Source organism: Prionailurus viverrinus, chromosome B2, assembly GCF_022837055.1.
Source record: "Prionailurus viverrinus isolate Anna chromosome B2, UM_Priviv_1.0, whole genome shotgun sequence".
NCBI lineage: Eukaryota > Metazoa > Chordata > Mammalia > Carnivora > Felidae > Prionailurus > Prionailurus viverrinus.
The window spans coordinates 17,429,599-17,455,434 of NC_062565.1; the positions used below are offsets into that span (position 1 = coordinate 17,429,599).

The 25,836-nt window shown below is 41.3% G+C and overlaps 1 protein-coding gene across 1 annotated transcript in view; it reads left to right on the plus strand.

The window, feature by feature from the left end:
- Window positions 1-1,242: 1,242 nt before the first annotated feature.
- The window catches only part of ELOVL2 (ELOVL fatty acid elongase 2), a 67,485-nt gene continuing 42,891 nt past the window's right edge, over window positions 1,243-25,836 (plus strand). Inside the window, exon 1 of the mRNA XM_047860770.1 lies at window positions 1,243-1,367. Coding sequence (XP_047716726.1) covers window positions 1,365-1,367 — 3 coding nt within the window. The 5' untranslated portion in view covers window positions 1,243-1,364. The remainder of the gene's footprint in view (window positions 1,368-25,836) is intronic.

Consider the following 25,836-nt stretch of genomic DNA (forward strand, 5'->3'; position numbering starts at 1 on the left):
TCCTCCATTTTATAGATCAAGAAACTGAAGCACAGAGATGTTAGGCAACTAAACCAGTATCACTCAGTATGAGGCAGGGCTGACTCCTGAGCCCACCAATGGTGAGATTTTAGAAGCCTTGGTTAATAAATACCTATCTGTTCATGGTCTAAAGTTACCCACCTCTTCTAAGCACGTATGTACCTGATGTTTAACACTCCAACTACAGGAAACTCTAAATACTAGGTGATTATACGACAAGAGTTAGCTCTGACATCTTTGGTTATTCACTTTGCTGCTTTACCAAATTGCAAATACATCTGCAACACTTCAGGTATGGATACTAGGCGTATTTGCAGGTACCTCTGTGCACATGCAGATACGGTGTTCCTGACTGTCAACAAACACATTCACCTTTGCTTGCATTTCAGTTTACCGGATCAGCCACATAAAAAAAAGCAAGCACACATTCTTAACGCTAATCACAAGTCTACCTTTCTCAGCATCGTTCACTCGGGCAACAAAAACTTTAAAAAATTATAAGCCCAGGATCTAAGATGCCATACTTTCTATTCACAATTAAGGGTTAAACTAACCATAGGTGGCATTAGCTAAGAAGACCTTGGAATAAGACCCTCTGGAGACAGCATCGTGGGGGACAAGGAGGCTCCGGCTCAGACTGATCCACTCCGGACCTCATGCCAAACAGAACCCGACCGATAGACCTGGATCTAAAACACCCACATCCCGCAAACCTGCACGGGCTCGGGCCATTCTCCTTTAACGCGTGCCTGAAACCGCGGAGTCCAACTAAGAGGACCAGGAGCGCCCTGGCCCTCTACAGCCCCCCTGGTCCCCGCAGCCGCCGCAGCCGCCGGGGGGGGGGGGGGGGGGGTAGGGTAGGGGGGGGGCAGCGGCCAGAGGCGGGCGGCGGGTCCGCGCCGAGTCTCTGCGAACGTTGGGCCATCCCACGAGGCGGGCGCCGGCTGGGCCTGCAAATCGCCGCCCGCCCGGCAGGGGGCGCCGCGGCGGCGAGGGCGGAGCCGGGCGCCCGGGAGGGGGCGCGCGAGGCCGCCCGGGTCTCCGTCTCGCTTGCCCCCGCCCCGCTCCCGCCGCCCTCCTCGCGCCTCGGCGCGCGAGGCCCCGGCGAGGGGAGGGGCGGGGAGCGGCGGGCGCCCGAAACGGCCCTGGAGCTCGGAGCGCCGCGCGGGAGCAGCGCGAGCCCGAGGGGGCGGGGAGGCGGGCGGGCGTGCGCGCGCCGGGCGTGGGTGTGGGCGTGGGTAAGTAGAGCGGGCGCGGCGGCAGCGCGGGGCAGAGGGACGCCGGCTACCCTGGACAGCGCATCGCCGCCCGCCGGGGTCGCCGCGCCGCAGCCGCCGCGGATCATGGTGAGTGGGCGCCGCGCGCCGCCGGCGCCCTTCTCCTTTCTCTCCTCGACCAACGCACTGGGCGGGAAGGGGCCGGGCGGGCGGCGGCGCGGGAGCTGCGGGTTCGACCGCTGGAACCCGTCGCGCCGGGCGGGCCTGGGGAGGGGGCGGTGAACGTTTGGGTTGGGGGCGCGCGGGCCGGGTCGAGGCCGCGGTCTCGGGATCTTTGTCCGGGGCCGCGGTCCCGCCCCGGCACCTCGAGGCGCCCGCTCGCGTCCAGCCCCCTGTTGCAAGCACGCGGCCGGCCGGGCGCCGGGGATGCCCGACGAAACCGCCCCCCGCTCCCGCGGCGGCCATTCCCGCTCGTCCCCCGGACCCTGCTTTCCCCCGGCCTTCGACCCCTGGAGTGGGGGACGGCCTTTCCCTCGCGCGGTGCCGACCCTGCCTCGGGAAATTCTGGGGTTTTGTCTCTAACGGTTGAATCCGTGCCTCCTCTCCTCCCTGCACCGTGCCTGCAATCCCGGGGGTGTGTCTGCGTGCTTGCCCCGGCCTCCCTGGGGTTGCATCGCGGAGTCGGGGAGGTTTCCTTTTGTAAACGGGGATGGGGGGGGGTGGGGTGGCGGGGGGTCCTGGTGTGTCCTTTCCGACAACTACTCTCGTTCCCGGTTTCCCAGGCCAGTACTTGACTCTGAATTCTTAACGCTTTCTGCTGGCCATTAAGCTCTGTTCCTGGACAGAGAGGGGTGCGTGTGTCCGTGTGTGTGTCCCCGTGCCTCCGTATCCCGTGAACTGCCTGAGAGTTTTGGCAGAAGAACCTGTTTCTGGGACTACAAAAAGAGAAAGTGATGTGGTTTCCATATGGTTTCTTCTCCACTACCGGGCATGTTAAAATATGCTAATCTCCTTTCTTTTCCCCACTTCAGCTGACACTGATCAGTCCTGGATTTTGCTCTCTCTATCCTCTCAGGCGCATACCATCTACTATTTATTATACGTGAAGCCTTCTCTGGCCACTCTGTCTAAAATTTCGGTCTTTCCTACCCCAGCCATCACAGTTCATATTACCCTTTTTGCTTCATTTTTTTTTTCTTTTCGTCATGTATTATTTAACACACTCTTTTGTTTACCTTGTTTACTGAACGTGTTCCCCACTAGAATGTGTCAGCGCAGAGATTTTTGTCCTTTTGTTCACTGCTGTATTTCTAGTACCTAAACGGTGCCTGGCCCATAGTGTGTGATCGGTACATCGAAGAGGAAATTAACCGAATAAAACAGTATGCTAATGATGATGTACAAAAGGGGAAGCGGCAAGGCAGTTACAAGGATTATCCAGTTGACGCTTGTAATGATGAGAATCTCAAGGGAAGTTTGAGAGGAGGGATACTCTTGGAAAGGAGGGACTCAGCGTGGTGACCCTCAATGATGAAAATATAGCTGGCCGTCTCAATACCTGGGTCTATCACTTCATGCTCTTAACACCTTTGCACGGGGAAGGACAAAGCATTTTTAGTGCTAGCAGGCTCTCTCCTTGGGGGCCTGAGCCTTTGTTACAAATTATTATGAATTGTAATGAGTAAGGACACAAGTCCAAGGATATCGCCTTAATTGGATGGAAGAGTCATGGGAATTAATCTAAAAGAACCGAAATAAAGGGCTAGCTGTTACAAACACTACCCTATACTACTGTGATGCTACCTTTATAGGAAAGTGTTTTTCAGAAACTTTGGGTTTTCAGAGGAGATCTTTTTATATATGTGTCCACGTACAAGTCCTCACACTTCAAAAAAAAATGATGCTGTGAGTGGGAAGGTTTCCGGGGGGGGGGGGGTTTAAATTCAAAAATAAACTAGTAGGTCCGTTCAGAAGGATACTGTTTTGGATCTAAGTCCAACATGAACAGCCTATCACGAGGTCTGCTAATTAATCTTATTCCAAAGCAAATATTTTTCCTTCAAATTCCTTTTGTTTTCCCATTTCTATAATGTAAATGGATAGCAATCCTTTGTTTTAAGCCTGGATACATGTGTTTTTACAATCTGAGCCAAACTGCGTAGTAAAATTTACATGGGCAAGTTCCTGAAAATGATGTGATTATTATAGCCATCACTGTTCAAGTTTAGCGGTTCTATAATTGCTGTCTTGGCCAGATAGGTAGTAAAAAGTAAAGATGTAAAGGAAGGAATATGTCTGTCTTTGAAATTAAATCCAACCACCAAACATACATGAAAGACCCCTCATTCTTTTGATCCCAATTTATATTTCTAGGAGATTTTATGCAATGATTCCAGTCAAAAAATCAAGCCATTTTTTTTTCTTTCTATTCCTCAAAGGATGGCATTTTCAAGGCGTAGAAATTATCCTGTTGGGTAAGCTAAATTTTTGTTCCTTCAACAAACGGTTGAAATTTAATCCAGCTCCCTTAAAAAAAATTTTTTTTTAATTGTATAACTCATCCCTTCAAAACATTGTAATCACCATTGGGGAGGGTCAGATACTCCATAGGGTGTTTAAAATATAAGTGGCTCAATATCCTATATTTAGTTATATTCAGAAAACAGGGCCCTTCTGTTGAGGGTCGTGCCCAGGATCATCTCCCTTGGACAATGTACCATCTAACTTGAAAGTTTTGGATTTTTAGGAGTAGATGTTGATAAGAGGCAAGAGTTTGCACCAGTAATCTCTTATTGCAGCTAAACGGGGTGAAAATATGCCAACATGAGTAGCTCGGCAAAATTCTGAAGTTAAAAATTTTTACACATTTGTATTTTTCCTTTATCGAATTGGGACATCACTGGTATGTCGCTGACTCCTGACAACGGACTATTCTAATAAATTGTTAGTTTCAACATGACCATTTAAAATCTAACAATTTAAGAATTGCAAAGTATAAATTGTTCTGGAATTCGTGTGGCAATTTAGACCTTGAGATCTGGGGTCAGTCAAGGATTTGAACTCCCAACACCAAGATTTCACGGTGTGACCTTAGGCAGATTAGCTTCTTTAGAACTTAGTGTTTTTTTCTTTTGTTTTGTTTTTGTTTTTTTGTAAAAAAAAAAAAAAAGAAGAATGATATCATTTCATAAGGTTGTTGGGAGGAACAAATGAGATAACGCATTAAATGTGGCTAGTGTAGTTCTTCGAGTGTTCAGACAATATTATCTTTTATAATGACATGCGTTCTTTCTCCCCTATCTGACTGTTTCTGGTTGAAAGACCTCAGAATAATGTCTGTGATTCACCTCAGGGTTCTTGTCCCTTTACGTGATTCTGAAACGTATCTAGTATTGCTCTATATCAGCACTGTCCAGTAGAAATATGCAAGCTGCATATGCAATTTTAAATTTTCTCGTAGTCACACTAAAAAGTAAAACTGTGAAATTAATTTTAGTAATATATTTTATTTATGGGGTGCCTGGATGTCTCAGTTGGTTAAGCGTCTTACTTCAGCTCAAGTCATAATCTCACGGTTCATGAGTTTGAGCCCTGCATCAGAGACTCTGCTGTCAGCACAGAGCCTGCTTTGGACCCTCTCTCTCTCTCTCTCTCTGCCCCTTCCCCACTGGTTCTCTCTCTCTCAGAATAAATGAGTAAACTTAAAAAATATATATTTTGTTAACCTAATTCATGCAAATATTATTTCAACATGTAATCATGTAAAAAAAATTGGATACTTTACATTCCTTTTTTTTTTTTTTCCACATGGAATCTTCAGAATCTGGTTGTGTGTTTTATGCCGACAGCACGTTCAGTTCAGGCTAGCCACAATTTCAAGTGCTGGTTTGCCGCATGTGGTTAGAAGCTACTGTGCAGACAAAACAGCCCCAAATGATACTCATCTTCCAAATTTCCCTCTTAACCTGCCGGACCCTCCCCGCTCCTGAGAATCGCACTGCCACCTTAAACCTCGTGTTACTAAAAGTCAGCTACTCGCCTTTCACCCTGTCCTCTCTGTTCCCTTCGGCTGTTAGTAATTCCACCAGCTCTCAAGTCTACTGTGTCTGAAATCTGATTCTCACTCTCCTTCTTCTATTGTTTCGTGTAGAATCTCACATTTTTACTTGAAAATGTCTTTATGTCTCCTCTCTTCTCCAACCCCCTATCCACTAGTCTTGCCTTTTTTTTTTTTTTTAATAGGTTTCCTCCTTTGTGGTCCCTTAGTTTTTAACCTTTTTCCTTGAGGTCCATTATTTCAAGGCCAGAGGCCTCATTTTCAGTTAGTAGCTTAAAAGTAGGGGGGGCTCTAGGGACTCCTGGGTGGCTCAGTCGGTTAAGCGTCCGACTTTGACTCAGGTCATGATCTCGCGGTCCGTGGGTTCGAGCCCTGTGTCGGGCTCTGTGCTGACAGCTTGGAGCCTGCTTCGGATTCTATGTCTCCGTCTCTCTCTGTCCCTCCCCCACTCATGCTCTGTCTCTCCCCATCTCTCAAAAATGAATAAACATTAAAGTAAAACAAAAGGTGGGGGGCTCTAGCCCTAATATATTTCCAAGGCTTCCCTCTTGCCTTCCTGTGCTGTGCTCCCATTCCTTGTGCCTCCTTCCTGCCTCTGGAGAGAGGTAAGTTCTCTACTGCCCAGGACCGCCCAGGTGCTGGGCTTCACATTCTTCCATTCTCTCATGGCTCTTCTGTGCGTTGTTACACTTTCTATTTTATACCTTATTCCTGGGTTTCACACCATTATCAAATATCCAAAGATACGTAATTCCTTTACCTGAAAATCTGTTATTGAAATGACCCACCTACGGAATGATGCACAGATAAAGGAAGGAGAAAAATCAACCATGGGAAGGGACAGTGAAATTATTCTTTGAGCTTTAGCTACCTTTCAAGAAATATCAGTGGACCCGATGAATGATAATAATAGCAACAACAACCGCAGCAGTGGTGACACCTTACATTTATTCGGGGCTTTGCAGGAGACAGAACACTTTCCTCGAGCCTGGTGAACAAAGGTACGAGACAGAAGAAGGGCACTGGACCAAGAGTCAAGAAACCTGGTTTCTTTCTAGTCCTGGCTTTGTTATTGACTAGCTCTGTTCCCTTAATCGCACCACTCTGAGACACTGTTTACTCACCTGCAAAATGGGGTATTCTTTTTTTCACGAGATCGTTTTGGCAGAATCAGTGGAGCCTCTACACTGGCTCTTCCCGCTGGCTGGCTGGCTGGATCTTTCTGCCAGAGAGCTGTGTGGCTGTCTTCTGAATGCCTTCTTCTTCTTGTTGGTTTTTTTTTTTTTTATATATGATTTTTTTTTCTTAACTGTTGAGAGAAAACAGATCTTAGGATCAAAATAGTCTTGGGAAACAGTAGAGAAGTTTTCTCTCTCTCTCTCGCTCTTTTTTTTTTTTTGAAGTATAGCTGATATACAAGGCTATATCAATTTCAGGTGTATGACGTAGTGATTCAACAAACCTGTACGTTATGCTGTGCTCACCATAAGCATACCTACCATCTGTCATCATGCAACAGTAGCACACTCTCATTGACCATATATATTCAGCATGCTGTACCTTTCATCCCTGTGACTTATTTATCCCATAATTGGAGGGAGGCCTATGTCTCCCACTCGCTTTTACCCATTTTGCCCATCCCCTATGCCCCATCCCTCTGGCTATCGCCAGTTCTCTGTATTTATGGGTCAGTTTCTGCTTTTCTTTGTTCATTTGCTTTGTGTTTTGTTTTTTTTTTTATTCCACGTACACATGAAATCATGTGGTATTTGTATTTCTCTGTCACACTTATTTCACTTAGTGTAACATTCTAGGTCCTACAGTGTTGTCACAAATGACAAAATCTCATTGTTTTTTTTTATGACTGAGTAATATTCTGTTGTGTATTTATACACATTATCTTCTTTTTTTTTTAATTTTTTTTTCAACGTTTTTTTAATTTATTTTTGGGACAGAGAGAGACAGAGCATGAACGGGCGAGGGGCAGAGAGAGAGGGAGACACAGAATCGGAAACAGGCTCCAGGCTCTGAGCCATCAGCCCAGAGCCCGACACGGGGCTCGAACTCTCGGACCGCGAGATCGTGACCTGGCTGAAGTCGGACGCTTAACCGACTGCGCCACCCAGGCGCCCCCACATTATCTTCTTTATCTGCATATCTACTGCTGGACACTTGAATTGCTCCCATGTTTTGACTATTATAAATAACGTTGTAGTTAAAAAAAAAAAAAAGGCGCATATATCTTTTCGAATTAGTGTTTTCGTTTCCTTTGGGCATATACCCAGTAGTGAAGTTAGTGGATCATATGGTAGTTCTATTTTTTATTGTTTGAGGAACGTCCATACTGTTTTCCACAGTGGCTACACCAGCTTGCATTGCCAACAGCAGTGCAAGAGGGTTCCTCTTCCTCCACTTGCTTTCCAACACTTGTTATTTCTTGTCTCTTTGATCCTAGCCATGCTGGCAGGCGTAAGATGATAGCTCATTGTGGTCTCGATTTGATTAGTGATGTTGAGCATATTTTCATGTGTCCTGGCCAGCTGTCTGTCTTCTTTGGAAAAATTTCTTTTCAGGTAGGTCCTCTGCCCATTTTCTAATTGGATTCTTTGGGGGGGGGGGTGGTTCTTGGTGTTGAATTTTATGTTATTGATGTATCATTTGCAAATATCTTCTATTCAGCAGGTTGCCTTTGTGTTGTGTTGATAGTTTCCTTCACTGTGCAGAAGCTTTTTATTTATATAGTGTTTTTTTGCCTTTGTTTCCCTTGCCTGAGGAGACATCTAGAACAATATTACTAAGGCCGATGTCAAAGAAATTACTGCCTATATTTTCTTTTAGGAATTTGATGGTTTGGGGTCTCCCATTCAGGTCTCTAATCCATTTTGAGTTTCTTTTTGTGTATGGTGTGAGAAAGTGGTCCGGCCTCATTCTTTTGCATGTAGCTGTTCAGTTTTCCTAGCACCATTAATTGAAAAGATGGTCTTTCCCCACTGTATATTCTTGCCTCTTTTGTCATAGGCTAATTAACCAACATAAGCATGAATTCATTTCTGGGGTTTCTGCTCTGTTCCATTGGTCTGTGTCTATTTTTGTGCCAATACCATACTCTTTTGATTCCTGTAGCTTTGTAGTATATTTTGAAATTGGATTGTGATACCTCCAGCTTTGTTCTTTCTCGAGATTGCTTTGGCTGTTGAAGGTCTTCTGTGGTTCCATAGCAACTTTAGGATTATTTGTTCTGAGATGTGTGAAAATGCTGTTGTATTTCATTTTCAATGTTGGTTGCATTGAATCTGTAGATTACTTTGGGTAGCATGGACATTTTCACAATATTATTCCTCCAGTCCATGAGAATGGTATATCTTTTCATTTGTTTGTGGTGTCTTCAATTTCTTTTATCAGTGTTTTATACTTTACAGAGCATAGGTCTTTCACTTCCTTGGTAAAGTTTATTCCTAAGTATTCTTTTTGGTGCAGTTACAAATAGAATTGTTTTCACAGTTTCTCTTTCTGCTTTGTTATTAGGATATAGAAATGCAACAGATTTCTGCATGTTAATTTTATGTCTTGCAATCTTACAGAATTCACTTATTCTAATTGTGTTGTGGTGAAGTCTTCAGGGTTATCTATAGATAGTATCCTGTCATCTACAACTAGTTTTCCTTCTTTCTTACCAATTTGGATACCATTTATTTTGGTTCGTTGTGTGGTTGCTGTGGCTGTGACTTCCAGTATTATGTTGAAGAAAAGTGGTGAGAGTGGACATTCTTGTCTTAATCCTGATCTTAGAGGAAAAGCTTTCTGTTTTTCCACCAATGAGTACGATATTAGCTCTGGTTTGTCATATATGGCCTTTATGATGTTAAGGTATATTCCCTCTAAGCACACTTTGTCGAACATTTTTATCACAACTGGATGTTAAATTTTGTCAGATGCTTTTTTGCATCTATCGACATGATCATATGATTATTATCCTTAGTTTTGTTAATGTGGTATATCCTGTTGACTGATTTGCAGATGTTGACCATCCTTGCTCCCTGTAATAAATCCCACTTGATCATGGTGATCCTTTTAACGTGATGTTGGAATTGGTTTGCTAATATTTTATTGGGGATTTTTGCATCTATGTTCATTAGGTATATTGGCCTATAGTTTTCTCTTTCTTTTTTTCTTTTTTCTTTTCTTTCTTTTTTTTTTTTTTTTTTTTTTTGGTAGTGTGTGGTTTTGGTATCACAGTAATGCTGACCTCATAGAATGTATTTGGAAGCTTCCTTCCTCTTCTGTTTTTGGAATAGTTTGAGAATTGATGATAACTCTTCTTTAAATGTATGGTAGAATTCACTTGTGAATCCCTCTGGTCCTAGACTTTTGTTTACTGGAAGTTTTTTGATTACTGATTGAATTTTGTTACTAGTAATTGGTCTGTTCAGATTTTCCATTTCTCCCTGACTCACTTTTGGAAGACTGTACATTTCTAAGAATTTACCCATTTCTTCTAGGTTGTCCAGTTTGTTGGCATATAATTTTTCATAGTAATCTTTCATAATCTTCTGCATTTCTGTGGTGTTGGCTGTTACATCTCTTTCATTTCTGATGTTATTTATTTGGGTCCTCCCTTTGTTTCTTGATGAGTTTGGCTAAAGGTTTATCAATTTTGTTTATCTTTTTAAAGACCCAATTTTTGGTTTCATTGATCTTTTCTTTCCCCCTCTTCTGCCACCCCTCTTGTTATATTGATCCCTTTATCATTATGTAATGCCAGTCTTTGTTTGTTACCATCTCTGTTTTCAAGTCTGTTTTGTCTGATATAAGTATTGCTAGTTTGGCTTTTTTTTTTCCTTCCTTTGCATGAAATATCTTTTCCCTTCACTTTCAATCCGTATGTGTCTTTAGATCTGAAGTGGGCAGCATATATGAATCATTTTTTTTTCAATCATCCCACATCTTTTTTTTTTTTTAATGTTTATTTTTGCTAGAGAGAGAGAGAGAGAGAGAGCAAGTGAGTGGGGAGAGGCAGAGAGAGAGGGAGACACAGAATCCAAAGGAGGTTCCAGACTCTGAGCTGTCAGCACAGAGCCTGATGCAGGGCTCGAACTCATGGACTGTGAGATCATGACCTGAGCCAAAATAGGACACATAACTGACTGAGCCACCCAGCCCCCCCCCCCCCCAAACCTACATCTTTTGATTAGAGCATTTAGACCATTTACATTTAAAATAATTATTGATAGGGGCACTTGGGTGGCTCAGTCGGTGAAGGGTCGGACTTCAGCTCAGGTCATGATCTCGAGGTGGGGGTTCGAGCGCTGCATTGGGCTCTGTGCTGACGGCTCAGAGCCTAGAGCCTGCTTCAGATTCTGTCTCCCTCTCTCTGCTCCTCTCCTGCTCGCACTCTGTCTCTCTCACTCTCTCTCAAAAATAAGTAAACATTAAAAAAATAAAGATAAAGTAATTATTGATAGATACATACTTCCTCCCAATTGTTAATTGTTATCTGGGATTTTTTTTCTTTTATAGTTCTCTGTTCTTTTATTTCTTTTCTTTTTTTTTTTTTCCTGCTCTCTTTCCTTGTGCTTGAGGACTTTCTTTAGTGTTATGTTTGGCTCTCTTTCTCTCTTTTTTTAAACGCATTTATTATAGGTTTTTGGTTTGTGCTTTCCATGAGGTTCAGAATAACATTTGAAATATATGGCAGTCTATATTAAGTTGATGGTCACTTAAATTCACACACATTATAAGGAAACTATTTTTACTCCTGCATCACGTTTTACATATTTGTTGTCATATTTTACATCTATTTTACGAGTTCCCTTAACTAATTTTTAATATATAATTGACTTTGCTGCTTTTGTTCTGTTATATGCATAGTAGCTCTATAAGTGATTATTTTCTTTACTGTGTGTTTGCCTTTCCTCATGAAATTTTGTCTTTTCATAATTTTCTAATTTTGAAAAGTTCCTAATTTTCTTAATTACGACTGTTTCTTCTTCACTTAATGAAGTCCCTGTAACATTTCCTGTAAGGCCAGTTTAACAGCGATGACTCCTTTAACTTTTGTTTGTTTGGGAAACTGTCTGTCGTTCCTTCTATTCTGGATGATAATCTTGATGCTGGGTAGAGCATAGCATTTTCCTTTTAAGCACCTTAAATATATCATTCCACTCCCCTCTGGCCTGCAAAGCTTCTGCTGAAAAATCAGCTGACAGCCTCCTGAGATTTACCATGAACATATGTAATTAGTTTCTCCTCTCTTGCTGCTTTCAAAATTCTCTCTTTGTAATCTTTAACATTTTAGTTATTATGTGCCATGGCGTGGGCCTCCTTTGTTCATCTTCTTTGAAACTTTTTGTGCTTCTTGAACCTAGAAGTCTGTTTCTTTCACTAGGTTAGTGAAGTGTTCAGCTATTACTGCTTTAAATATGATTTCTGCCACTTTCTCTCTTTTCCTTCTGGGACACATATAATGAAAATGTTCCTTTCCTTGGTGTTGTCCAAGAAATCCTTTAACCTATCCTCCTTTTATTATTCTTTTTGATTTTTGCTGTTCAGCTTGGGTGCTTTCTTTCCGTTACCCTGTCTTCCAGATTGCTGATCTGTTCTTCTGCATCCTCTAATCTATTGTTGATTCCCTTTAGTGTATTTTTCATTTCAGTTATTGCTTCATAACCTGCTTAATTAGACCTGCCCTAACCACTCTATTTAAAACTAAAACCTGCCCTGCCATATTCACACCTGCCTGATCCCCTTACACTGCTGTATTTTTTCATAGTACTTACAATCTAATGACTACTCATTTATATAGCACTTTGTACATCTTACTAGTTTACTTATTATGTGAGATGATTTTTGTCCCTTCATGTCCCCCTTTGTTTACAAGCTTCATGAAGGCAGATTTTTGTTTGCCTTGCTCAGTAAAGCATCTCAAGCATCTAGGCTAATGCCTGACCTATAGTAAATGCTAAACAGTTGTTTGCTGATAAAGTGAAGGCCGGTTGTGCTGGTTCCCAGTGCAGTGCTCTTTTCTCATCAGTCTGCTTTGCAAACATACCCACAGTACAGTTCTTTTAAAGACTAGTATCTCTTAATGCATTCACAATTTTTTATCACATTTTAGCTTAGGCATGTTTCAGTAATGTAGCTGTTTTATCCATGCACATATGTTTGGGTAACCTTTCAGTGAATAAGGCATCTGTATTCCTACAACTATATTTATACTTCACAATCATTGTATTTGTGGAAGGGGTCAGGTTATGTCCTTTTTAAGTAATGAAATGTATAATTTTATTATAAATACTTATTGAAATTAAAATGTGTATCCATTTCTATAGTTACATTTGCTTGTTATAATTTGTCAATGAGGCTAGATTATGTTGTTATCTTTACATAATGAAATCTAGAACAGTGTTAAATTCTTACCGAAATTAAAAAAAAATGAATATCCTAATAGTAGTATAAACAAACCTATGATTTGTGGATTTACTGAGTAATTATTTTGGCTTTTACATATATGTTGTCTTTTCTGGCTTTAGTCGCTTAAATACACTATAAGCATGGTAATACTATTTTATATTTATTAATCAGTTAATGTGTATATAATTGCATTAAAAAACATTTATCTTTTTTGAAGTCTTATAAACAACTTTTGAGAGAGGCAAGTCCTGTATCAGTATACCTACTTTATAGGTGAGGAAATTGAGTTTCAAAAAAAGATAAGTGATTTATTCAAAGTCACATACTAGAGGTAGCAAAACCACATATAAACCTTCTGATTCCAAAAATATAACCTATTGTATTCCATATAGATTTATCCATGAGCCAGTGTAAATGTACTTTTCTCATACAAATCTGATGAAAGCAATAGTACTTTTTACCATTATCATAGGTGACAATAGGAAAATCAGAATGACTTCCCCATGTAGTTTCTTCCCCATTAATTATAAGAATAGATGGATGGATAGATAGATAGGTAAATATATGTTTGTATTTATGTACATAATATTTGTATTTACATATTACATAGATCATAGGTATGTACTTACATATATACACACGTATATACACAAATATGTAAAACCTAAAGATCCATTTCAAATATGTGGAAAGTGGAGCCAGCAAGGGAAAGTGTTTTTGTAAGTGGAAGTGATTATGGACAACGTATGTACATATACATACTCTACAAGTGTAATCTTTTAGCATAATAAATAGGACACTCATAGTAGACAATTAAGTAATAAATATTCAACTAAATAAAGTGGTTGCTGTTTTTAAATAGAATGACTTCAGTATTAAGACACTGATCAGAGAGACGAGTGGTAGCTTTGCACATAAGTTTTGTTTCATATTGACAGTTTATCATTTGAGTTGACTTGCAATACTTAAAGACTTAAGTTATTGATTTTTCCATATTGCTGAGCAGAATTTGGTTAATAGAATCTTTGAGTTTAACAGCTTTTAAGGCCACTTGGGGACCCTGAGTCTTTTAGTAGGGTCCAAGGTTTATTGACTGTTAAGTTACACTGAAGTTAGATAGAGTTAGTTAGAGTCAGATTAAAAATTAACTCAAACCTTTAAAGAAGAAAACAGAAGTTGTCCATAATGCAAAAATAAAATTAGGTCATTTTCATTTTTCCGGGAAAAGTTCTGAACAGCTTATTTTCTTTGCCTATGAGAGGTCTGTGCAGTATTCCCCAAGACATGGCAGGACAAAGAAGGAGCCTATACTTTGACCTTTTCTGCTCTCATTCCAGGGGCTTTCCTTAAATTGTTACAGGGAAGATTCATTCTCTTGGAGCCAGCACAGCTTCCTTGATTTGGGGAATTGCATATTTTGTGACTGTTTTACTGTCAGTGGTGCAGTTATGCTTAAAGAGGGTGCGCTGGGCTCTCAGAAAATACTCGGTTCCACTTCTAGGACATCCCAGTCAAGATTGTCCTTAGAGGCCAATTCACATCCCTTTCTCCATGGGCTAGGGAATTGTTACCTCTTTGAATGTTTCAGGGTAAGCATTCCCCCCTTCCCCTTGGTCTTTTCTGTACTCAGACTCCTAAAAAGAAATGGCATGAGCTGCAACTTTTTTTGAGATTTAACTGCCTGAAGTCTGTTTCAAGCTCACCAGTGCAAAGCAGCCGTACTAGTTAAAAAAGAATAAAAATAGTCTCAGCCTACATCAGGGCTAACTTCTTTATTGAGCCAAGAATGTGATCAGGACCAGGAGGTGGTTGGTAATTGAGGAGCCAAAATCATCGGGATTGATAAGGCTGAAGCCAAGGTTTTGTCTGTGACACCAGAGAACTCAGATGAGTCAATTCAGTGAGAGGAGAAAAAATTAAACCAGTTGTCTGGGAAGTGACATGGGTAGATGGGGGCCAGAACTTGGGAATTTAGACAGGTGTTTAAATGCACATTCCCATACTGGATGAAGCCATACCCACTGAATCAGAATCTCTGAGCGAGGGGCTTTGGAATCTGCATTCCAGGAATCGAGTCCACGTAAATCTGGAATCTGGTATTCTAGGGGATCAGAGGAATGAACTAACAAACATAGTTAGCATATGTTTCATGAAGGGATTGGGATCGACACTGGATCTTGACTAGGTTAGATTTTGATACATAAGAAAAAGGGTGAATGTAGAGTCAAGCAGAACATTCCATTTAGGGGAGATGACTGGGTAAGGATCCACAGAGCAATAACAGATATATTTGAGAAATACTCTACTCTGAGCAATTTACAGACAGGGCCTTATATCCTCGCAGAGCCTAGCTTACATTAGATGCTCAATAAATGTCTTGAATCGCGAAGGCTGTGGACCAACATTGTGAGATGGGTCAAGTCAGATTTTTGAGGAGTCTTGAATCTAAGAAGTTCCTTCTAGATTTTGTAAATGAAGTGTTTGGAGTGGAGAGTCAAATGATGAAAGCGTCATTTAAGAAGATTAACCTGATTTCCATAATACCTGGGCTGGGAGAGCCTGGATAAGGAGGTCATAAAGGGGTCGAACTAATATGTCAGTATTCCCTTGTTTTCACGTTGTCAACATTTGAAAAACTTCTTTCTTGAACCACACACTCGTGGGTTCAATTCCTCTACTCCAATTACCTCATCTATAAAATGTGTATAATGACACATGGTGGAGATTGGGTCACATGAGATAACCTACATACAAAGTTCCTCATAATATGCAAGCTAAGCTAGCTGATAGTGAATACTCAAAACTGGGGCTGTTACCCACAGAAACTTAATCAGATTCATCTTTACAATCCTAAGTTTTTTTTTCTCTGCGCCTGGAATAGAGATTTTGTTGTTGTTATTGTTAAACTAGATTACATTTACGTACATTTTTAAAATCTTCATATTCCTGTGGCAATGGATTTTAGTTTAACATTCAGGACTTTTTCTGGAGAGAAGAAAGAGTAATAAAAATTTCATTCTCTGATATTTAGTTCCTTTTCTCTTCCGGCTGCATGGGGTCTGTTAATTAGCGAAAAATGAAAAACCAAGCTCCTTGCTAGTTTCAAAACCGTTTTTCCTGCTGAATAGTTCTTACCTATAGATGCACTCATGTTATGGAACGGAATGTAGTTTGAAAATTGTTGCATGGATTTGAATCATAACTTGAGAAAATCCTGGGAGCTGCACATAATCAGATTAAACCTTAGCTGTTTGCCCAGCTGCCTACATCAAATTGCCTATGTCTTGAGCTTCTTAATGGTGCTTAATCTAATGCCTTAATCCTTAAAAATTTACCCTATAAGAAAACATATCTTCTCTCTGCCTTTCCCACTGGATTGTCATTATTTCAGTTACTAAAACCTTATGTAGAGTGGATAATAATCTAAATCCATACAAATTGGATTTGTAGACTGTATTGGAAATAATGAGGAAAGAGAATGCATGTTTGTTTCCCTACTGTTTTCTTCCCACCTTTCCCCTGTCAGTTTAGAAGTAGTGAAAATTGATTATAAACTTAAGTGTATGGGTAAAAACGAAATTAAGTGGACAATATAGGACTTTTTGCCCGATCTAGGAGGAGAAAGTGTTAGAAGAGACTAAGATGAGGTGGGTGGGAAAAGTAGAAGAGCCATCAGACATGTTGAGGGCCGCAAATAGGCCAGCCTGGCTGGTGTGAAGTTGTTGCATCGAGGACTGGTCCCAGCAAGGCTGGAGGACTGCTTTGGACCAAACACAATGAAGTCTCTGGGTTTCTGGTCAAAGTCCCTGATGCCCTCCAACGTAAAATTCTTTCCTATCTGGGAGACTTCTAGTGTCTTGCATGGCTTGACTCCCTATCAGTTCATTTTCAAATAAAATAGAATAATTACACTTTCAATTTTTGAGCACCTTCAGAGGAACTTCTGGCAGCATCTCAGATGGTGATCATCATAATAGCACATGCTTGGAGAGCACTTTTTCAAGGTACAGAACTCTTTCACTGTTGAGACAAGCACGAATTAAAGAAGGGATATTTCGTGTGTGTGTGTGTGTGTGTGTGTGTGTGTGTGTGTGTGTGTAGTCACTCCCTTTAGGTTATCCAAGTATGATGGCAGTGGGAGATAATAAGGTATGCCCCTGAATTGGGATTTGAAAACGCAGGACACTGAATGAATGATTGTCTATTTAGCTTCTTCTTAGTGTCCAGCCTATCATAGATGTCTTTGCAATCCTCAGAAACTAGGGTTACTCTTCTCATTTTATAGAGAGCAAAGATACTGCTCGGAGACAATGCCACTGAGTGTCAGAATCAAGACTAGGACCCTTGTGAACTCTCATTCTTTGCAACGGACCACACGGTGCCAGGCTACCTCTTCGAACCATAGCTTTAAGTGACACCCCACCCCCCCACCAGCCCCAGACACCCGTGTGAGTGAGTGGCAGGAAGGCAGAGCATTCCTGTAAACAGTGGTGGATCATGATTTACTACCTCTCTGAAGTTAGGCACCTTGCTTTACCTCTTTAAACCCCACTTTACTCATCCGTCAAGGGAGATAAAATGCCTATCTTGCAGAGTAGTTGAGAGAATTAAGTGAGATAGTAGGATGTAATATTAATATGCCCAGTAAATACAAGTTAGTACCCACTAAGCACTTTCTAACAATTTTCATTTATTATTGTCACCAGTAGTTTCTGTAATGAAGAAATCAATCAGCCTGTAATGAAGAAATTGCAGGCTGTTTCTGAAATTAGGAACTCCTAGATGTATTGTTTTAAGAAAAAAATACCCTATGGGGCGCCCGGGTGGCTCAGTCGGTTAAGCGGCCGACTTCGGCTCAGGTCATGATCTCACGGTCCGTGAGTTCGAGCCCCGCGTCGGGCTCTGTGCTGACAGCTCAGAGCCTGGAGCCTGTTTCAGATTCTGTGTCTCCCTCTCACTGACCCTCCCCTGTTCATGTTCTGTCTCTCTCTGTCTCAAAAATAAATAAAACGTTAAAAAAAAAGAAAAAATACCCTAAAAAAGCAAGCTTCATAGCAACTGTAGATAACTCATGAGGGAGAATTTAATCCTTTTTTTCATAAACCAATGAATAAGAAAATAAAGGAAGAGAAAAAGCCTATGACCATTATTATAACTTGGAGGCAGTTTAGTCTTCTGAGGGAGATACTTTGCACTGAAGTCCTCTGACAATCAGCCCATTTGTCTATACCTGCTTCTCACTGACGATAAAATCTCTTTACAAAAAGTGGCCAGACAAAGCATAAGAGACTCTTAAAAACTGAGAACAAACTGAGGGTGGATGGGGGGTGGGAGGGAGGGGAGGGTGGGTGATGGGTATTGAGGAGGGCACCTGTTGGGATGAGCGCTGGGTGTTGTATGGAAACCAGTTTGACAATAAATTTCATGTTAAAAAACAACAACAAAAAAAAAAACGAAAAACAGAAAGTGGCCAGACTGAGGAGTCAGTAAATAGTTCAGTCAAGTAGTAGCTTTTCAGGGCAGCCACGACACGGACCTGTTTTAATCTATCATGGAGTTAAAATACTACATCCAAATCTAAAGCAAAACCAAATCCTCAGAGCAACCAAAGCAATTTATACATTGCTATAAAGAAACTCAGAGCCCTCATTTGGTGGATGGAAGAGAAGAGAAATCCAAGTGTCTGTAGATTCTCCCCACCCCTCCAAAAAAGTCCAAATTAGGTCCATTTGGAGAAATGGTATCAGAGGGGAAGTTTTTATCTAGTTACAAGCAAAAGGAAATGGTTATTTCCATAGAAATATGGCTTTCAGAGTAAGAGGTAATAGTTCTGTCACATTCTGGAAATGTTCACTTCTGAGGGCTCACTTTTTTAAGACGTTGACCAACTAGAATAAATCCAGAAAGGAATGGCGAAGAGTGTAAGGGTCTAGAGCTCTTGTGCTATATATGGACATATGTCTACTACCTAACACATTCAACTGATGCTTGTGGCTGGAAGGAGGAAGGGAAGGTCAGAGGACACAGTAGGGAGGAGGGAGGGGAGGAAGGGAGGGTGGGAGCAGGTGGGTTTACAGAGGCTGGTTAGCCAGGAAAGCTGAAGCATGGTGTGAAATGCCTGTCGTCAATGTCTGAAGGGCTCTCAGGTGAAAAAGAATACTAGCTGTGTGTGATGTCAGAGGAAAGAAGCAGGATTGATGGGTAACACTTGAATACAGAAAGATTTTTTAGCTCAAAATAAGAGTTCCCCAAAAACAAAAAACATTTTAAAAACTGAATGTGCTACCTTGCAAAGTAGTGAGAAGTCTTTCTCTGGAGTTTTTCCAGTACGATGGGTGAACTTCTGTTGGAATTATTGTAGAAAGCAGTTATTTCCAGCTTTGGGTGGAAAGTTGAGTTAGGGGTCTGTGATTCTCTGATATTATGAGAGCCAGTACACTGCCCCTTGATTCATCTGAGGTTTAAAACATCAATCCGTGTTTCTCCTTTCTATGTGGCTATTCATAACAAAAATTCTGGACTATGCAGGGCTAATTTTTATGACTTTGTAGTGCTTTGTGATGGGAAAGGAACCCCAATATGTTAATTTTTACTCTAATATTTTAAAAGTTATTTTTCACAAAACACAGAAATGTTAAGTTTGCGAAATGGAGATGTAATTGTTCTACCTAAAGATATTACATCTCCATGTAAGGAAAGACAGTTCCTCTTTAGAGGGATAGTTACTCTGTTAGATATAGTATTAATACTCCTTATAGCTTTGTTAAAATTCATATGAAGAAACCAGGCTACAGTTAATAAACTGGCAGTAAATCCTGTTATTTCTTCAATTTTGATATGTTGTCCAAAGCTAGAGGCGATTTTGTATGAGTTAAGTGTGTGGCTAAAGATAAAAATTTCATTTCATTAATCCACTGATCATGTTAGAATTACACATGGATAAAGGTGTACTTATTTTACTGATTCTAAAGTACAGTAGGACATCTTAAGGCATATCAGTGTTTCACGAATACTTGTCATAAGATCTTTGTTTCTAAGCAAATGGCACTTAACAGCAGCTAATTCAGTCACCTTAAGAAGGGAGGGTGTTTTTTTCCCCTGTATTATGTAAATGAGGTTCAAGATGACAGAACTTGTTGGTGCCAGAGTTAAGACAAGAACCTGGGTTTCTTAATTCACATTCTTAATTCACATTCTGCTTCATTATGACAGTTACTGACATTATAATGAAGCAATTATGTTTTCTAAGTGGCTAAATGTATGGGCATTCTCTTTAAGAGATCCCATGGAATTGGGAAAGCTCATTTTTGATCAATAGGGTTTTTAATTAACGTATGTATATATATACATACATATATGTACATATGTACATACACGTATACATATATACATATGTATATGTGTATATATGTATATACATATGTATATATATCTATATGTGTATATATGTATATATGTATACGTATATGTACATGTGTATATATGTACATATCTATACATATATACATATATGTACATATGTACATATCTGTATGTATACATATATAACATTGAGTTTATCCTACATTCTGACATCCTGCTAAGTGCACGCAAGCTTGTCCTTACAGGTTTGACATCAATGTGTTTTATTCTCAAAGACGCAAGCCAAAGTGACCATTGTTGTCATGGAGTTAAATAGCCCTCTGTGTGAATACATTCAAGGGACTCCTATTCGGGTGACTCCTATGTTAGAGAATTCTAGACACTGAAGGAGTAGTAAGCTAGAATGAACAGTTAGGTGAAAATCCAACAACTCACTCCAGTCCTTCAGAGGGAAGAGCTAGAAAAAGTGGCAAATCAGTATTATAAGGTTTTCCTTGCAGTTGTAAGGAAGCACTATAAGGTTTTTTCCTTCTGATTGTCACCAGCTGCTACCTTCTAAGTCTCTTGGACTTAAGAGGCCTATATTAATGAGACAATGGGCATGAAGAAAATACTAATAAACAGCTCCCATTTTCCCACAATTCCTAGTTTGTCTAGTGAAACAAAGGAGACTGTCTACTTAAGAATCAGGTTCCTGGTGGCTGTCCCAGAGATCTGCAATATAACGCTTCATCCCTGAGTCTGGGATTCATGTGGGAGTTGGCCTGTTCCTCCTGTGACAGCCAAGGAGAATCACAAAGCGTTTCCTGCCACATGCTGCCCAGCCCTCTGTGTAGCCCAGCACAGCATTATCTGACCTTCAAGCCTATGTGGAGTCACTTCCAGTTTCAGTCCTAGGGCTGTTTTAATTTTTTTTTCAACGTTTTTTATGTATTTTTGGGACAGAGGGAGACAGAGCATGAACGGGGGAGGGGCAGAGAGAGAGGGAGACACAGACTCGGAAACAGGCTCCAGGCTCTGAGCCATCAGCCCAGAGCCCGACGCGGGGCTCGAACTCCCGGACTGCGAGATTGTGACCTGGCTGAAGTCGGACGCTTAACCGACTGCGCCACCCAGGCGCCCCCCTAGGGCTGTTTTAAAGCTATGTAGATGAGTTGGCCAGACTTCTCTCCTTTAAAAAACAAAAACCTCGTAGCCTGACATCTTCTTTAACTTTCCTAATATGTTCAAATGCAACACACGTTTATTTTCATTCAGTAAGACTAGGAAACTTTCCTTAAGTCTTTACTTCTCCAGAGGCTAATTTGGGCTACTATTTGAGACACAAGTAGAAGCATTTGTCAGGTGGCAGAAATGGAAGCCAGGCTCTTGTAACTTGCAGTTGCTGCTTCCGCCGTATCTTTCCAAAAACAAGTCTGCATCCAGAATCTTCTTGAAGAAAACCCAGGAATGTTTCTCCTCCACTGCTTCTCTTGCCCAGAATCATTGTTTCTTAATGTTACTGGCTTTATCCTTGCCTTTTAGAGGTTGGGAGGGAAAACACTATAGCAGTTAACATTTCTAGAATGATACAGCTCTAAAAAGCTATATTTAAAAAGAAAAATTGGGGATGCTTGAGTGGCTCAGTTGGTTAAGTGTCTGACACTTGATTTCGGCTCAGGTCATGATCTCGCCGTTGATGAGATCGAGTCCCGCATCGGGCTCTACACTGACAGCACGGAGCATGCCTGGGATTCTGTCTCTCCTCTCTCTGCTCCTCCCCCTGCTTGCTCTCTGTCTCTGTCTCAAAATAAATAAAAATAAACTTTAAAAAATAAAAATAAAATATTGTATTTTCTCTATTATAATTTTTATTGTATAATCTTATTATAACAGAGACAATATTTATTTGTGTTTTTTTTTTTTTTTTTTGAGAGAGAGAAAGAGCATGTGTGAGTGGGGGAGAGGGGCAGAGAGAGAATCCCGAGCAGGCTCCATGCTCAACACAGAGCCCTATGCGGGGCTTGAACTCATGACCAAGAGACCATGACCTGAGCCGAAATCAATATATTATAGAAATATATTATAGAAAATATATAGGGAGAAAATAGAACATACAGATATAGGTAGGTATGATTATTGCTTAAACAATTAGAAATAAAATCTGGCTCATTTTTTTTCCAAGAAATCATTAAAAGCTTTCCTCTGTTCTCACATTCAAAAGGATGCCACTTACACATGCAGAATAACCAACCTGCTTCCCCTCTGGTCCGTACTTGATAACCAGGGCACATACGAACAGAATCTCCTTTCATTGCTGTTGTTAATTGTGAAAGAGCTTTATTCTTCCCCATGTCCCCAAATTCAGAAACTGGTCCAGTTCCAGGGTGTCCTGGATACAACTGTCTGGCTTTGGATTAAATCTCCAAGGAGTTTTATATTCACTCACTACTTCCTGTGGAAGTAGAAGTTGTAATAATCATTACAAGTATCTTGAATCGCAACCTTAATGGCATTGTTACTGGCCTTTTCTGTTCCTTACATATTCAGTATCGAATCACTGAAAGACTCTATTTTCTAATTATGAAATTGACACTCTTTGTTTTCTTGTGCAGATTTCATTTAGTCACTCAAAACTGGCAAGTTATTCAGTGTCTTTTAATGAGCCCAGAATGTTATGAAAGCAATGGGTTTTTGGATTTTATTTCCATGCTCTTGGAGAGAAGGCCATAATTTGCAAAGTAATGGAAATAAACTAATATTATTATATTCACCATTATGAATACGTTTGTTGAGTAAAATGTGAGTTTCCTTAAACTTGGCGAATATCTATGGGACCAGTGAATTAATTCACAAATCATTTTTAAGGTGTTTCAAATCTATTTTTGAAACTTACCAATTTGGATATACTCGTCTCCTATCTTTGTTAACCAGGGACCATTCTGTGCTCCAGAGATCCACACGTGAACCCTTGCTCGCGGTACTTTGTACTAGTTTTTACATCTTGCCAGTTCCTTCCCCAGCTCCTCACACATTCCCTGCGGTATCGTCTACCTTTGACATACAGCCATACCTGGGCAATTCTTTCAAGAGTTCCAGTAGTTCACGTTCATGGATAATTCTGGCCAGTTGTTTCAGGACATCTTGGGGGATACTCCTCTCGAGCAGATCCCCCTTTGTTGGGGAGGGCCGGTGCCACCACAGCTACCAGACATCCGCCGCTAAATCTGCAGGATGCTGATGGCCAGCGTCACTGCTTGCCAGAGATGGCTGGTGCTTACGTCGGGTTTCCAGACTCCGTTGGGCCCCACTGCCAGTGCAGAGGAGCCTCACAGGGCCCAGATTCCACACAGCAGTCCTTGGAAAAGTTGAAAAGGCCTGTCTGTTGCTTTCTGCTCTGTGTTGGGGAGGTTGCAGAGCACTCCTCTCCTACAACCCCGATGTCTTAGGTAGATTTAAGCACATCCTCTTTTTTCATGAGTACATTCTTTCTCCCTGGGACCCACAGGGGACTGAACCATGAAGAGTCCCAAGTGACAACCCTTAACATTACCACTCTTGTGTGCAAAGCTTCGTTACCAAGACAGCCTTGTCAGTATCTGACCAGTGACCCTCCGTAGGATGCGTTTCCTCCCAAGATGCTGCTCAGGCTCTTGTGCCAAGTGGACTGCCCCAGCAGTTTGCAGAGGATTCTGAAGCCAGGAGGTGAGCCGGAAGCACCACCCACAGTGGATAGACATAGCAGGTGACTGCATACCTATTCCCCTGACAGCATTCTGGAAAACCATTAAAATACATCATTGAAATTTGTAACTTTTAAACACTGATCTCCATCGCTTAAAAATCTAGATCAGGGACACCTGGGTGGCTCAGTCGGTTGAGCATCCGACCCTTGGTTTCCGCTCAGGTCATGATCTCACAGTGTGAGTTCGAGCCCCATGTTGGACTCTGCACTGACAGTGTGGAGCCTGCTTGCGATTCATTCTCTCTCTCTCTCTCTCTCTCTCTCTCTCTCTCTCTCTCTCTGCCCCTCCCCTGCTTGTGATCTCTCTCTCTCTCTCTCAAAATAAATTTTTAAAATCTGGAACAAAAATACTTTATTTTAGAGTCTAGCTAGCTGATTTCCGCTGGATCCTGGTTCTCTTTACAATTCTGGAATTATTTCTGCCTGAATATCCCTCTGCTCAATAATACAGTGATACTTTATCAGATCTTTCAGTGTTTCCATTCTCTCTTCCTACTCCCCAACACTCTTTCCTCGCCATTGTATATTCATATATTCATAATTCTGAGAACTCTCTGAACTTGTCAAAGAAGAGTGTTGTGAAAGAAAGAAGAGGTCAAAAGTAGACCCCTGATGTATGCTAACCCTGTTCCTGGTATGATTTTGACAAACTCATTCATTTCTTACCACGTGCATTCCACAGACGCTTATTGAGCGCCTCGTGTGTGCCGGGCACAGAGGATCTTGACCAGTTTGGGAGGAGAGTGGTCAGGGAAAACCAAAAAACTACCAGGAGTCATCCAGGCAGAAGGAGGAACACCTTCAATGGCACAGATCGAGAATGGGGCATTGGGGGAACTTCAGGTACTTGGATGTGCCTAGAGCAAAGGACCTGCACATAGACATCTGGAAGGAGAGGAGGCTTAGCGAAGTGGGTGGAGGTGATTGGACTGTGGCCCAGTCAGCCAAAGAATTTAATAACAATTATTTTGATTTTTTGAAATTCTTCAGATTTTATACCAAACAAGTTGTAAATCCTTCGGCAACATTCAGGTCGATGCCAAGGATCAGGGTCAAAATGCATAGTACGTGCGTCTCGACTCCCTTCGTGCAGTCCTCTGATATAATGGACTTGCCTTCCTCTGAGCTCTCTATTTGCACTGTATTGAAATGTTGGTAATAACAGTAACAACACTTACAACGATGAAAATAATGAGGCTGTCACTAGATTTGCTTTGGGGCTTTCACTTCTGTATAATTACAATCTCCTGGAGGAAAAAGAGTCCTATTTTTACTGTTAACTAAATTGTAATCCGACGCAGTACTCTGAGGACAGACTGCTGCAAACCTTCAGTGAGGGACGTCCTATTGGTTTTCTTTGCTCCGATGGAGGGAAAGTCCTTCTACTGTGGGAGTAGGTCATTCTTCAGCGAGACGTCTTTTCCTGTGGTGTGTGTTAGTGGACAAAGCAGAGTAGACTGACTAAAGATTTCAAAGGCCCTCTTGTACCCTTCTTCTCCAGACATTTCTGAAAAACCTGTAGAGAAATGTTAGAGTAGACAGCTGCGGGTGTTCCTGATCTTTTGAAGATAGCTGAATTCTGGTAGCTTAGTGTATTTAATAGAAGCTGAATAATATTCCATTGAATATATATAGCCGTGTCATCGGTATCCACTCATCTGTTGCCAGGACACTTAGATTGTTTCCATATGTTGGCTCTTGTGAATAATGCTGCAGTGAGCATGAAGGCAGAGATCTCTGTGGATACCTACCCAGAAGTGAGACTGCAGGCTCGTATGGTAGTTCTATTTGTAATTTTTTGAGGGATCTCTGTACTGCTTTCTGTAGTGGCTGTGTCAGTTTACATTCCCACCAACAGCACATGAGGGTTTCCTTTCTCTGCGTCCTCGCTAACACTTGTTAACTCTTTTTGAGGAGAGCGGCTCTAACAGGGGTACAGCGATACCTCATTATGGTTTTGCGTTTCTCTGATGATTAGTGGTGTTTTGGGGTGCATTTTGGCCATGTTTGTGTCTCTGAAAAAAATGCCCAGTTCCTCTCCCCAT